The sequence below is a fragment of the Mytilus edulis genome, chromosome 5 (assembly GCF_963676685.1).
Source record: "Mytilus edulis chromosome 5, xbMytEdul2.2, whole genome shotgun sequence".
Lineage (NCBI taxonomy): Eukaryota > Metazoa > Mollusca > Bivalvia > Mytilida > Mytilidae > Mytilus > Mytilus edulis.
The window spans coordinates 7067430-7080813 of record NC_092348.1 but is presented as its reverse complement, the minus strand read 5'-3'; the positions used below and the strand labels follow the sequence as shown (position 1 = coordinate 7080813).

General features: G+C 29.8%; 1 protein-coding gene across 32 annotated transcripts in view; it reads left to right on the top strand.

Annotated features, from left to right (window-relative positions):
• The window catches only part of LOC139525367 (uncharacterized), a 68761-nt gene that overhangs the window by 42170 nt on the left and 13207 nt on the right, over positions 1 to 13384 (top strand). For 18 of the 32 annotated variants that reach the window (XM_071320606.1, XM_071320610.1, XM_071320607.1 and 15 more), the window contains 13 exons: positions 246 to 330; positions 2303 to 2530; positions 3188 to 3280; positions 3719 to 3841; positions 4316 to 4393; positions 4712 to 4805; positions 6024 to 6173; positions 7198 to 7300; positions 8177 to 8321; positions 8714 to 8790; positions 9608 to 9715; positions 10583 to 10725; positions 11147 to 11339. In XM_071320606.1, coding sequence (XP_071176707.1) covers positions 246 to 330; positions 2303 to 2530; positions 3188 to 3280; positions 3719 to 3841; positions 4316 to 4393; positions 4712 to 4805; positions 6024 to 6173; positions 7198 to 7300; positions 8177 to 8321; positions 8714 to 8790; positions 9608 to 9715; positions 10583 to 10725; positions 11147 to 11339 — 1620 coding nt within the window. The remainder of the gene's footprint in view (positions 1 to 245; positions 331 to 2302; positions 2531 to 3187; positions 3281 to 3718; positions 3842 to 4315; positions 4394 to 4711; positions 4806 to 6023; positions 6174 to 7197; positions 7301 to 8176; positions 8322 to 8713; positions 8791 to 9607; positions 9716 to 10582; positions 10726 to 11146; positions 11340 to 13384) is intronic. The other 14 variants (XM_071320618.1, XM_071320613.1, XM_071320617.1 and 11 more) reach the window with 1 other exon arrangement.

Below are 13384 nucleotides of genomic sequence, written 5' to 3'. Positions count from 1 at the left end.
TACAATATTTTGTAAAAGTAAACGTGTATGCTAATTAAGTGAAAGATCTAGTTGATCTATATTAGTAAAGTTATTTGAACCATGACTTCCAGTTTATAGTATTGATTATTATCATTTTAATGTTATGTAACTATATAACCACTTTAAAACATGAATTTTAATGTGATTTTAGTATATAAATATATATCAATGTAGTCATTATCTAATATACCTTTTATGATAACAATGAAACATTTCTGTTTCAGCACATTTGATGTGACGTCCAGATTTCCTAAGCTACAAGAATGTGCACATTTCCATTATGATTATGTTGAACTCGGCAAAATAAAGGTAAGATATTTCAAAAAATAGTTTTGAGCTGGAAATTGATTATTCATTATTTATATGCCCCGCATAGGATAGAAGTGGGGCATAATGTTAACTAGTCTAATCGTCTATCCTGTATCAGGTTAAAAGTTTTTTAAAAAGTTATATTATTATGAAGTTGGAGTCATATCTACTTCTTGAAACTGTGTACACAAGTTCCTTTTGATATAAACTCTTTTAGATATATGCTACATTAGGGTTTTGACCAAGATTTGGGGGTTACCCAAATATCTGTGTATAGGAATTCTGCATTTTAAATTGTTCTGGGAACCTTGGAACAACTCATATGCAGATAGTTAAATGCAAATGGAGAAAAAATCTTTCCCTTTCCACACACACTCTTTTTCAGCTTAAAATTTCAGCTCTTTATCCTACCTAAATTTGCATAACCATTTTCTTTATTCCTTGTTCAATATGTTTTCTTTCAAGTGGCATAAAATGAAAAGAAATGATCTAAGATTTTTTTTAGAAAATAGCAATAATCAATGACAGGATTTAATTGAGACAATAGAGCATAATCTGAATGAAGCCTGTTTCCAAATCCTAACTGACATTCTATTATCAATGCAATTTTTATGAATATTCTTTGATGTATGTTATCCAAAAATTCTGAGTAAGGTAATAATTGGGTTAGGGAATTATCTGTAATTTGTATAATTTAATTGTCTAAATGTTCTGATAAATATTTTGCAGTCCTTATATTGTTTGATTTGAAAAATGAACTACTTCATGTTTTAAGATCAATACTATATCTAAATGTCATTGCCTTAATCCATATTTAATTATGCTGATATGAAAGCCCCCATATTTCTGAGTGATTAAGCTTCAGAGAAAAGTAAGAATTGATCCCTATTAGTGCATCACATTTAAAACTATTTTAAAATAAAAACCTATTTCCTAATAATTGCATTTGAAATATTAGTAATGATGTTAATTGGATATATGTATTGAGTTCAAAAATCTAAGTTACATTTATTCAAAATCAATATAATTTTTTTTTAAATCAAAACAATTGTACAGTTATATTCTTAATTACTTTTAGTTTTAAAATTGGAAGCTTGGAGCGCATTTGTTTCTAACCTAAACGATGTAAACGACTACGTGTGTAGTCGTTAAATCCATTTGTTTCTTACATTTTTTGGTCAACGTTGACATCGTTCACATAAACGATGTACGCGCAAAATAGTCGCGTAGTCATTGATCGTTTATCGTTGAGACGTGTAAACGATAAATTTGTTTCTGCATCTGTCGTTTAAATAATTACGAGCATGTGTTGTTTTCGCAAAGTCCTGGTTATTTATTTCCCACACTTTTACCTGTTTGTTTACAGTGCGTGATTGTAATCTATTTTTGTCTGACAACGTGGGGTTGATAAAGTTTATTAAACGATGTATTTGTTTCTAGCAGCTTAACGTTTACTAAACGATAGTCATCGATGAGAAAATTTCGGGTTAGAAACAAATGCACTCTTGGTAGTTTTACACACTTATAATCATTTGGTCAACCCCGCAAAACTACATAGTCATCAATCCTAAAATATTACACATGAAAAATATCATCATTCACTAGAAACTTGGTGTAATACCTTTTGTTTTTTGTTGTTCACACCTTAGCTACCAGCTATTGTTAATTCAGAAATTATTGCTATTTTTATTTTAATGTGAAAAATGTGACAGTATCAGGTTCTCAATATTAGTTCATAGACTTAATTTCATGATTTTCCTTTGTAACATTTTTTTTTGCAAAATCACAAATCAGAGGCCACATTTTTAGTGATAATCTATGGTTCACAAAATTGATGTATACTACTGTCATTATATTTATAAAATTATGAATAATAAATATGCATGAAATAGTTTACAGTGGGCAATAAGCAGACAAAATAATATATCAATTCTGAATGAGCTTTAAATCTGAACCCTTTATTTTTTTGCAGGTCTGTTTATGTGATGAAGAACAAGAGAACTATCGACACAATGGAGAAGATTATATGGAGAGAACATTTCTTATCAAAGTACACTCTAACCAAACGTCGTGGAATGTCCGTCGTACCTATAAAAACTTTCGTCTGCTGGACAGACAGTTACATAAATGTATATTTGATAGGAAGTTTAGTCAGCTTGTGGACCTCAGTCAGCAGGAGGAAGGGTCTAGAACATACGAGGTAAGATTTTAACATTGTATATATAAAAAAGATGATGTGGTATGATTGCCAATGAGACAGCTCTTCACAAGAGACCAAATGACACAGAAATTAACAGCTGTAGGTCACTGAATGGCCTTTAACATTGAGCAAAGCCAATAGTTCTCTTTAGATCATTGAGAGAGGATATGAGATTGAACTCTGGTCAATTAAAACCAAAGACTTGAAAATTAGAATTTACCCTTTTTTACTTCTCTGGCATTTATGAGTCAGGGCAAGAATGGTAGGCTTGAAATCAGAATAATGAGTCATGAAAGAATGACATGTCTTCTTGCGGACTTTTGCCTCGTGAACAAGCACATTAAAAACCTGTCAAGTACAAAATAGGAATCATCTTCATATCAAATTCTTCATTACAATTTCTATTCCCAATATGCATGCAACATTTGTATTCCTAAATATTAAACCCCCACCTTTTTTATTTAACAAAAATTTAAAATTTAAAATGCAGGATTTTGTTATCACATGAACACTCTTTTGAGTATGATAAACTATGATAAATTATGAATTTTAAGAAAAGAAAAGGTTTCTTAAGCTTCCTATATATAGAAAAGAGGTAGTATGCAACACTTGAACTTTTTATCATTAACATGTTGTCACACTATATTTCTTTTTCAGGAGATGGAGACAGAACTCAGTAGTTACTTACAGAGATTTTCTAACATTGCCAATAGTATGTTAAATTGTGGTACCATTCTTAACTGGTTTGAGGTGAGTTCAACATGGGTTTTTTTTTCTAAAAAAAGGAATTAAAATAGATATTTTATGCAGTTAGAATATAATACTGTTTTCTAGAGATCTTTCACTGTTGTTGCTATCATCAAAATTGATGATATAGGAAAAACAAACACAATTAAAATTGGATCAAGATTGGGTTAAAACATTAAAAAAAAATTGTTTATTATTACAAATGGATTGTAGAAACTGTAAATTCACAAATCATACTATCAAACTTTAAATGCAACTTTTTATTTTTGCTTAACTTGCCTTCAATCAAAATTTGCAATATCAAAAACAGTATTACATTTGTATGACCATCTTATTATAGATATTTATTTACATGCTGTTTTATAACCGAAAAACAATGAAATAGTGAAAATCATCTGTAACATCACTGAATTTTAATTGTATGAAATATTCTGTTGATAGTTGGATAACCGTGGTAACAGACTACTTGCCATAGATGACTCTGGAATAAATACTCCAGCAATAGCTGCAGCACATTCTGTGAAGAGATATACTGCTCAGGCTGTGGATGAAATCTCTCTAGAGGTAAATTTGTTGTTTGTGCACTGCATAAAAGTTATTCTACAATTGGCAAAATGATCACTTAAAAGACCAGCAACTCTCTTGACAAATCTTATTATAAGGTAGTGAAAATAAATTGTCACTTGTAAACATTTCAAATAACTTTCGATTTTTATAGATAAGGTTGTAAGATTTATAGAAGGGACCTGAACCCCTGAGTGGACTATTTTAAATTAGTTCATCTACAATGCCAATACATAAATAGGAACGTTGGAATGTTAAATTGAGGCTTGTAATAATACTACTTGCCAGATAGGAAAAAATATAGTTTTCTTCTTGTGTGGGAAAGAACTAATACAAAGACGTGAAACTATTAACCCTTTCAACACTGGTTATCTAAAAATAAAAAAAAGTACTAATTCAAGATGTAGACTGGATATAATGTATATTTTGCTAATCAAACTTATGAATACCATTAAATGTTTCTCCTATGTTTAGGTTGGAGATATAGTATCTGTGATAGATATGCCTGCTACTGAGGATACAATATGGTGGAGAGGAAAACGTGGATTTGAGGTAATACTTTGATATTTTATCTTTGTTGTCACTGGAATTTATATTGTTTTTATAGATAAATTACATATATTGTTAGTAGTTTTAAATGAAAAAATATTGAATATGAATAAGAAAACTATGTGGGATAAGAATGAGACAGAAACCTATCAATCAAAGGATAAAAAAAACTATTTAAAGGTCACAGTATGATCAGATGTCCATACCTGTTGGCCAAAAGAGGTCATAACAAAAACTCAAGCAATACCATATCAGATAGTCTAATTCTAAAAAATTATGAAACTCATTAAAGTTACAAAGAACATTTATAATTATTTTTAGGTTGGGTTTTTCCCCAGTGAATGTGTTGAGTTGATAGGAGACAAAGTTCCATCATCAGTAGAGAACAGAATTCCACTCAATAGTAGGCGACCCTGTATGCATGGTTTGATAACTAACATATTAATTGCCTTCTTGTGTGTTGATTGCAGTATGAACTAAACTGTGTGTTTCTAAAATATGGAAAAAATATATATACAATACTCTTGTTTCTGTGATTTTTGTGTGAGTAGGTTGAGCTGTCTACAAGTGAAATACAAAGGAGTTGTGTTATACTTTAAAGGGGGATGAAGGGAGGGAGTTTTCTGCATATCAGTTATTCTTTGTCTATCAGTTATTCTGTGTCTCTCTGTTCATTATATTGCGATTTAGAGGATATATTTAACTTATTATTTTCAAAAATGATTAGTTTTATTTCAAGTATGAAAAGTAGTCAATTGCATAATTTTTACTTTTCTTAAATTGAATTCTGTGAACAGTTACAATTTGTTATGTAAAAAATAAATTGAAAAAAGGAGATATTGGGTATATGTCAGTGAGGGTCAATTAAGTACAATGTCCAAATTTCGTAAAAATAAAATTGATATTCTTGAAGATGACATTTTTAAATAATCTTAATTGGAAATATTGGCATCTGTATAAATTACTATATTAGTCAAGCTGTTGTATTTAACTAATATGCAGGGTATTAGTTTTATGATGTATTTTGGTGCAGTTTATGATTGATTGTTTTTTAAATCTGTATGACTCTATTGATTGTGTGTGAATCATGATATTTTGATGTATCAGTATGACTAACTGCATCCAATAAACTTATAATACAACCTCTTTTTGATTTGATCAAACTAGTCTAATGTCTAATGTCATGTTTTTAATAAAAGGTTGATTAGCTTTTGCATGAAATATTTAGTAAATATTCCCTAGGACTTAAAAAAAAAAAGAAGAAAATATAGATATTAGTAATAGCTTGAATGACAGTTTAACATGACTGCAAGAAGCATGGGTCCCATTAAATTATTTTAATAATAGTTAGTTAGAATAATTATACAGTAGTCCACTATGTTAAGACCATACCTGTGTGCTGGGAAGTAATATAACATAGATTTTATTTTACACTGAAGCATATTATGTCAAATGATTTTAATAGATATTGAGTATTTGAATAAGTACAGAGTTGAAAATCATGCTTTTGCATTATGTATTTATCATAAACCTCGTAAATTCTGTAAAAAAATATTATCAAATAACTAATTTGTATATTAGATTTAATGATTAGAAGAATTTCTTACTGAATATTTCTATCCTTATATTGCAGTGGTCAGAAAGCATGGAAAGTTCTTGTCCTTCCTTCGAATGTTCTTCACTACAAGACCAGCCAGGAACCAGTTGAAACAGACAGGGATTGTGAAGGAACGGGTGTTTGGTTGTGATCTTGGAGAACATTTACTGAACTCTGGACATGATGGTAAATTAATAATATATATTTTGAAAATATGATTTTTGGTAAAAATGTATTAATTTAATCATCATACATTGCCTACCTCATTTAAAAAAAAAAAGTTTTTTTTTCACATAGAAAGAATATAGTGTTTTAATTCAAGACACAAGGAACAATGCTCTTTTGTCTGTTTTTTTTTATTTCAAAATCACAATGAGACATATAACTTGCATTAAAATATCACACAACTTAGTGAAGGTTCAAGACAACTCCTAGCATTCTGGATGTCAAACACACAACTCAGTGAAGGTTCAAGACAGTTCCTAGCATTCTGGATGTCAATCACACAACTCAGTGAAGGTTCAAGACAGTTCCTAGCATTCTGGATGTCAAACACACAACTCAGTGAAGGTTCAAGACAGCTCCTAGCATTCTGGATGTCAAACACACAACTCAGTGAAGGTTCAAGACAGCTCCTAGCATTCTGGATGTCAATCACACTGCATATGTGCAGGGTAGAATCAATAAATCCTAAATAAACTAAATTGGACCAAAAAATAACAAATGGTTTTCGGCCCACAATTTCATCTTAAATACAGAAACAATTTCACCCTAAAATACAAACACAATTAAATCTTTAGGATAACCATAAGGCACTTCTAGATATACATTAAAACACTTAGTAGAAATAGTATATGAAAAGGGCAGATAATTTGTGTGGACTGTATTACAATTTTGATAAACAAAACTTGTGGAAGGAAAACAACTAATTCAGAAATAGTTGATAGAAATTAGCTCAGAAATAAGTAAAGTGTGGTTATCTTCAATTAAAAAAATCTCTAAATACCATGTAACCAAATAAATCTGACTTCTCTTAATATCAATATAATTGTTGATATATATCTGTGAAATCCATGTGTCAGTATCTAGGCTAATTCTAGCTTGAAATTGACAAGAATGTTATTTTACATAAATCTTGTTTACTGATTGATTTTTTTTTATTATATTTATTGAATTTAAGAATATTCATAAATCATTATTCTTTATTTAGTGCCTTTAGTTTTAAAGAGTTGTTCAGAAGTTATAGAAGAGCACGGAATTGTAGATGGTATATACAGACTCTCTGGAATTACATCTAATATACAGAAACTTAGGTAATATTCCTGATTATGAAAATAAGATGTGGTGTAATTGCCAATGAGACCACACTCCACAAGAGACAAACAGCCACAGTCGTTAAGAAATAAGGTCACCAAACAGCCTTGAACAATGAAAAAAACCCAAACTGTCAGCAATTAAAGGCCCAAAAATCATTGCCAGTTAGTTATCTTCTTAAAAGCCTTAGAGGACTCTATTATCAGACATTTAGAATGAAAATTTAAAACAAAATTATTTACTTTTTTTAAATGAATATGTGGAAAAAAGGAAAAATTGATTTTTGGTAAAAGAAACTATTGTTAACTTTTTGATATTTTATTGTGATAATTGTTTTGATATTTTATTGTGATAACTTTTGTTTTGATATTTTATTGTGATAATTTGTTTTGATATTTTATTGTGATGATTTCCCCCCTCAAGTGACATGACTCAGAATGCTTTAAACAGTGGAGTAGATTGAGTGACTCAGAATGCTTTACACAGTGGAGTAGATTGAGTGACTCAGAATGCTTTACACAGTGGAGTAGACTCAGAATGCTTTACACAGAGGAGTAGACTCAGAATGCTTTACACAGTGGAGTAGATTGAGTGACTCAGAATGCTTTACACAGTGGAGTAGATTGAGTGACTCAGAATGCTTTACACAGTGGAGTAGACTCAGAATGCTTTACACAGTGGAGTAAATTGAGAACATGGTAATGTTGCTAAGGAAAATAGTGATAAACAGGTTATCTGTCGTCTTTCAATCTTCTGATGAGATTGTAGCCAAAAAATACCATCATAGATAACCTATAGATATTTCCATATTTGCCCAAAAAAAAAATCCTAATCATAAAGTTTAGCCATCCTGAATTACTGATCCTATTTTTCAGACTAGCATTTGATGAAGATAGAGTTCCAGATTTAAGGGCAGATATTTACTTACAAGATATCCACAGTATTAGTTCATTACTTAAGATGTATTTTCGAGAATTACCAAATCCTTTGTTAACCTACCAGCTTTATGATAAATTTGCAGTAAGTATCTCCATACAACTTATGTTTTAATAATACTTTGATGCAGTAGCATACAGAAAAGAATTTAGGTAATTTAAAGTATTACAATATACTAAACAAAACATCAAATTATTGAATATCACTTCATGTAATGAGGCAGATATTGTCAAGCTCTAATGATGTCTTCAAAGTTGATTTTTGGGAGATAGTGATATTTTCACTGTGGTGTGCTTAAAGTTCCTAATGTATGACAAGAACAAGTTTACATTTTATTTGCTTACATATGGAAAAACAAGGCAACATATACATACCAAACTAATAAACAAAAACAAAACATAAGCTGATTCACTTATTTTTACTTTAAACATACTACTCTTCCACTAAGTTCTTATGTAATGATATTTTAATTCCAGGAAGCAGTTCGAGATGAAGATAATAAGTTATGGAAGATCCATGATGTTGTACAACAGTTACCTCCCCCTCATTACAGGTAGGAATTTGATATAAGAAGATGTTATGAGTGCGAATGAGATAACTCTCCATCAACCCAGGTCACAATTTTTAAAAGCAAACCATTATAGGTCAAGGTACGGTCTTCAACACAGAGGTTTGACTGGTTTCTGTATATATGTTATAGAAATGATAGAAATAATTACAAGATGATCTCAATATTATTTGATTGTTTAGGGGAAAAAAGTATTAACTGATGACTGGCAGAATCTTTTGAATAGTTTTTAACAGGATTTCCAAAAGAAAATATTAGTAATTAATTTGGTGATGTATAGCGGGTGGACCAGTGGCTGCCAAACAGTGTCCTTGCAATAATTTGAAAATGCTAAGACAAAATCTTTTTCAATTTAAATAAGTTGTTTTCTGTGACTAAATGAAGGTCAGTTTCAATTTTTACTATTTTACTTTCTCTTGTTGAGGAGTTGTAGACCTTTAAGTAGTGAAAATTGATAATTTAGTCTAGTCTGTGCAATAACTTGAAAAAACTTTTGAAGAAATCTATTCAAATTTAGATTAGTTGTTTCCTCTGACGAAATGAAGATCATGTTTGATTTTCACAATTTTAGCTATTATTGTTGTTGAAATGTTGACCTGCAAGAAGCTAAAAGTAATACTTAGAGTTTGTCCATGCAATAACTTGAAAACACTTTAATGAAATCTTACAACATTCAGAGATTTTGTTTCCTGTAACTTGTTTTATGACATCTGTCATACTTATAGTGTATATTTAGTTCTAGTCATATATTATTTCCTTCTCATTTTATGTTTATACAATCAATTATTTATTTATTTTTCAGAACTTTGGAATATTTAATGAGACATTTAGCAAAAGTTTCCACAAATGGTAGTGATACTGGCATGCATTCCAAAAATTTAGCCATAGTATGGGCACCTAATCTTCTCAGGTAATTGTTTGTTTAATTTGATCAATTAGTTGCTACTTGCCTACTGTCCAGTAGAAATTATATGTTCAGTCATATTAATTTCTACCAACAGATATAGATTACAAACAATTAATAAGTGTTAAAGGTATAGGAAGATGTGGTATGAGTGCCAATGAGATAACTCTCCATCCAAGTCACAATTTATGAAAGTAAACCAACATAGGTCAAGGTATGGCCCTCAACACGGAACCTTGGCTGACACCAAACAGCAAGATATATAGGTCCCAAAAATTACTAGTGTAAAACCCTTCAAACGGGAAAACCAACGTTTATTTAATGGATGGCTATTATTTATTTTGAATTTATTGAACCATCAAATTAATTTTTGACTCTTCACATTGAATATTGTTATGTAAAATGTGAAGAGTCAAAAATTCATTTTATGGTTCATTAAATTCAAAATAAATTATTGCCATTCATTATAAATAAATTTCTATCAAAAATAAAGCTCCAAGAACTTTTTATATTATTTATATTACCAATAACAACACACATACATGTTGGCGTATGAATACACAACGTCAGAGTGGGCGTGTCGCCATAAAATTTGACAACATTGAAAATATAACTAATAATTTTAACCAATCAGAAGACAGTTAATACACCAAATTTGTTTATATTGTAATAACTAAAATAGCAGAAAGTCATGAAATACTGTCTGATTGGAACTGATTTATATTTACATAGAATGAAACCACAAATTTAAAAAAAACATGAACATTTGAATCCTTGAATTCAAGCATTTTTATGGTAAATCTTGAAAAAATAAAAAGTAAAATAACATGTTGTTTTATGCCAAGGTTGATTTTGTGTCATTTAATTAAACAGGTCTAAAGAACTGGAATCCGGTGGAGGGGCAGCAGCTTTACAAGGTGTGGGGATCCAGGCTGTGGTTACAGAATGTCTCATTGTTTATGCTGATCTCATATTTAGTGACAAATTACCATCTTATAGTTCTCCAGAGTTTACACGTAAATATCTCTTAATTAAATGAGTTACGATAAATTTCAACATAGTGATACACAAAAGTTCTATATCAAATAAACCACAAACTGTAGTGCTATATGCTAAAAGTCTACTATCTTTTTATATATCATGTTTAAGTTTTAAACTGCAAATTTTCATGCTTTTTTTTATTTTTGAGAATGATGACCTTTACTATGAAATTTAAGAAAAAAATTGATGAATTGATTTTGAAATTTCTATAAATATAGGGGAAGAAAAAAATGTATACACATTATAAGATGTTTGAATTAATCAAACAAGAAAGAATTTAAATATTTATTTGACAAAAAAACAACCCAAGAAAACAGAAAACACATTGATTAACAATTAAAATAGTATTAGATAGATGGATATACATATTCAGTCAAAAATATGTTTTTCTTTCAGAGTCTCGAAAAAAACCAAGACCAAAGTCATTAGCCATTTCTACACCAACAAAACTTATTACGTTAGAGGAAGCAAGGGAGAGAGCTCTGTCTGCTAGTCTCCGTCCTGCACCACACAAGTATATAAATGTAGGCGGTGGTCCAGACAAACTTCCTTCCAAATATCACACAGTTATAGACCTTCCTGGATACAAGTAAGACTAACTTTTGATTGTTGTTTATTTACTTAATGTCCAATGGCAATAATTTCATTGCATGTTAAGTATATATAACAGATTATTGTGCAGGCAAACCCTTATGTTTAGATGTTAATACACCTAAGAGATCAGACTTGTAGAACAAAAAACATTTCTAAGGAACAAGATGTAATAATGACCTTTTCTCACATTTTGAATGCTATTAGATATGAGCTAATATTGATTTATAGTGAACATAAATAAAGGTAGACCTGAAATATACAGTACGACAACAAAATCTGAAATTTACAGTACGACAACAAAATCTGAATTTACAGTACAACAACAAATCTGAAATATACAGTACAACAACAAAATCTGAAATATACAGTACGACAACAAAATCTGAAATAAACAGTACATCAACGAGATCTAAAATTTACAGTATGACAACAAAATCTAAAATGTACAGTAAGACAACAAAATCTAAAATTTACAGTAAGACAACAAAATCTGAAATTTACAGTACGACAACAAAATCTGAAATATACAGTACGACAACAAAATCTGAAATATACAGTACAACAACAAAATCTGAAATATACAGTACAACAACGAGATCTAAAATTTACAGTACAACAACGAGATCTAGAATTTACAGTACAACAACAAAATCTTAAATTTACTGTATGACAACAAAATCTGAAATATACAGTACAACAACAAAATCTGAAATATACAGTACAACAACGAGATCTAAAATTTACAGTACAACAACGAGATCTAGAATTTACAGTACAACAACGAGATCAAGAATTTACAGTACAACAACAAAATCTTAAATTTACTGTATGACAACAAAATCTGAAATATACAGTACAACAACAAAATTTGAAATATACAGTACAACAACAAAATCTGAAATATACAGTACGACAACAAAATCTGAAATAAACAGTACATCAACGAAATCTAAAATTTACAGTATGACAACAAAATCTAAAATGTACAGTAAGACAACAAAATCTAAAATTTACAGTACAACAATGAGATCTAAAATTTACAGTACAACAACAAAATCTAAAATATACAGTACGACAACAAAATCTGAAATTTACAGTACAACAACAAAATCTGAAATATACAGTACAACAACAAGATCTAAAATTTACAGTATGACAACAAAATCTGAAATATACAGTACAACAACAAAATCTGAAATTTATTGTACAAAAACAAAATCTAAAATTTACAGTACAACAACAAAATCTGAAATATACAGTACAACAACAAAATCCGAAATATACAGCACAACAACAAAATCTGAAATTTACAGTATGACAACAAAATGAGAAATTTACAGTATGAAAACAAAATCCGAAATATATATTATGACAACAATCAAACCAAAATATGATTGTATCTTTCTATGTTGTGATGTTACATTATTATTCAGATAAGGTTGAAGGTTTGGTACCATTAAAAAATTTAAGCCCACTGCAATTGTTTGCATCTGTCCTAAGTCAGGATTCTGATGTTAAGTAGTTGTTGTTTTTTGATGTGGTTCATTAATGTTTCTTGCTTTTTATATATGTCGTGTACATGTTATTACTTCGTACATATTATTACTTGTACAAACATTTTGTACAAGTAATTACTTGTATGATGCAAGTTATTACATGTCCAATTTTTATTGAGAAAAAGATAATAACTTGTACAAATCGTTATTCTTCCTAGGCCTATTTCCTGTATACTACAAACCTTTCACTTTAAACAAATAATTTATAATAAGCACATCAGTATAAACTTGTAACATGCTAGTAATTTGTATTTGATAAATATGGTGGCCATTTAGTACAGTTTAGTAGGGTATTAAAGGATGAAAATGGAAAACATCATAGAAAAGAATGGTGAAATTAAGTAATGTAAAGGAAGCCAAGACCCCGTTCACATTATGCCTTTTTAAACCAGGTTCGACCCGAATTAATTAATCCGGGTTAAATTAAGGTATTGTGAACGTCATAACCCGGAGCGAACCCGGTGCAGATTTTTATAGTGTGGAC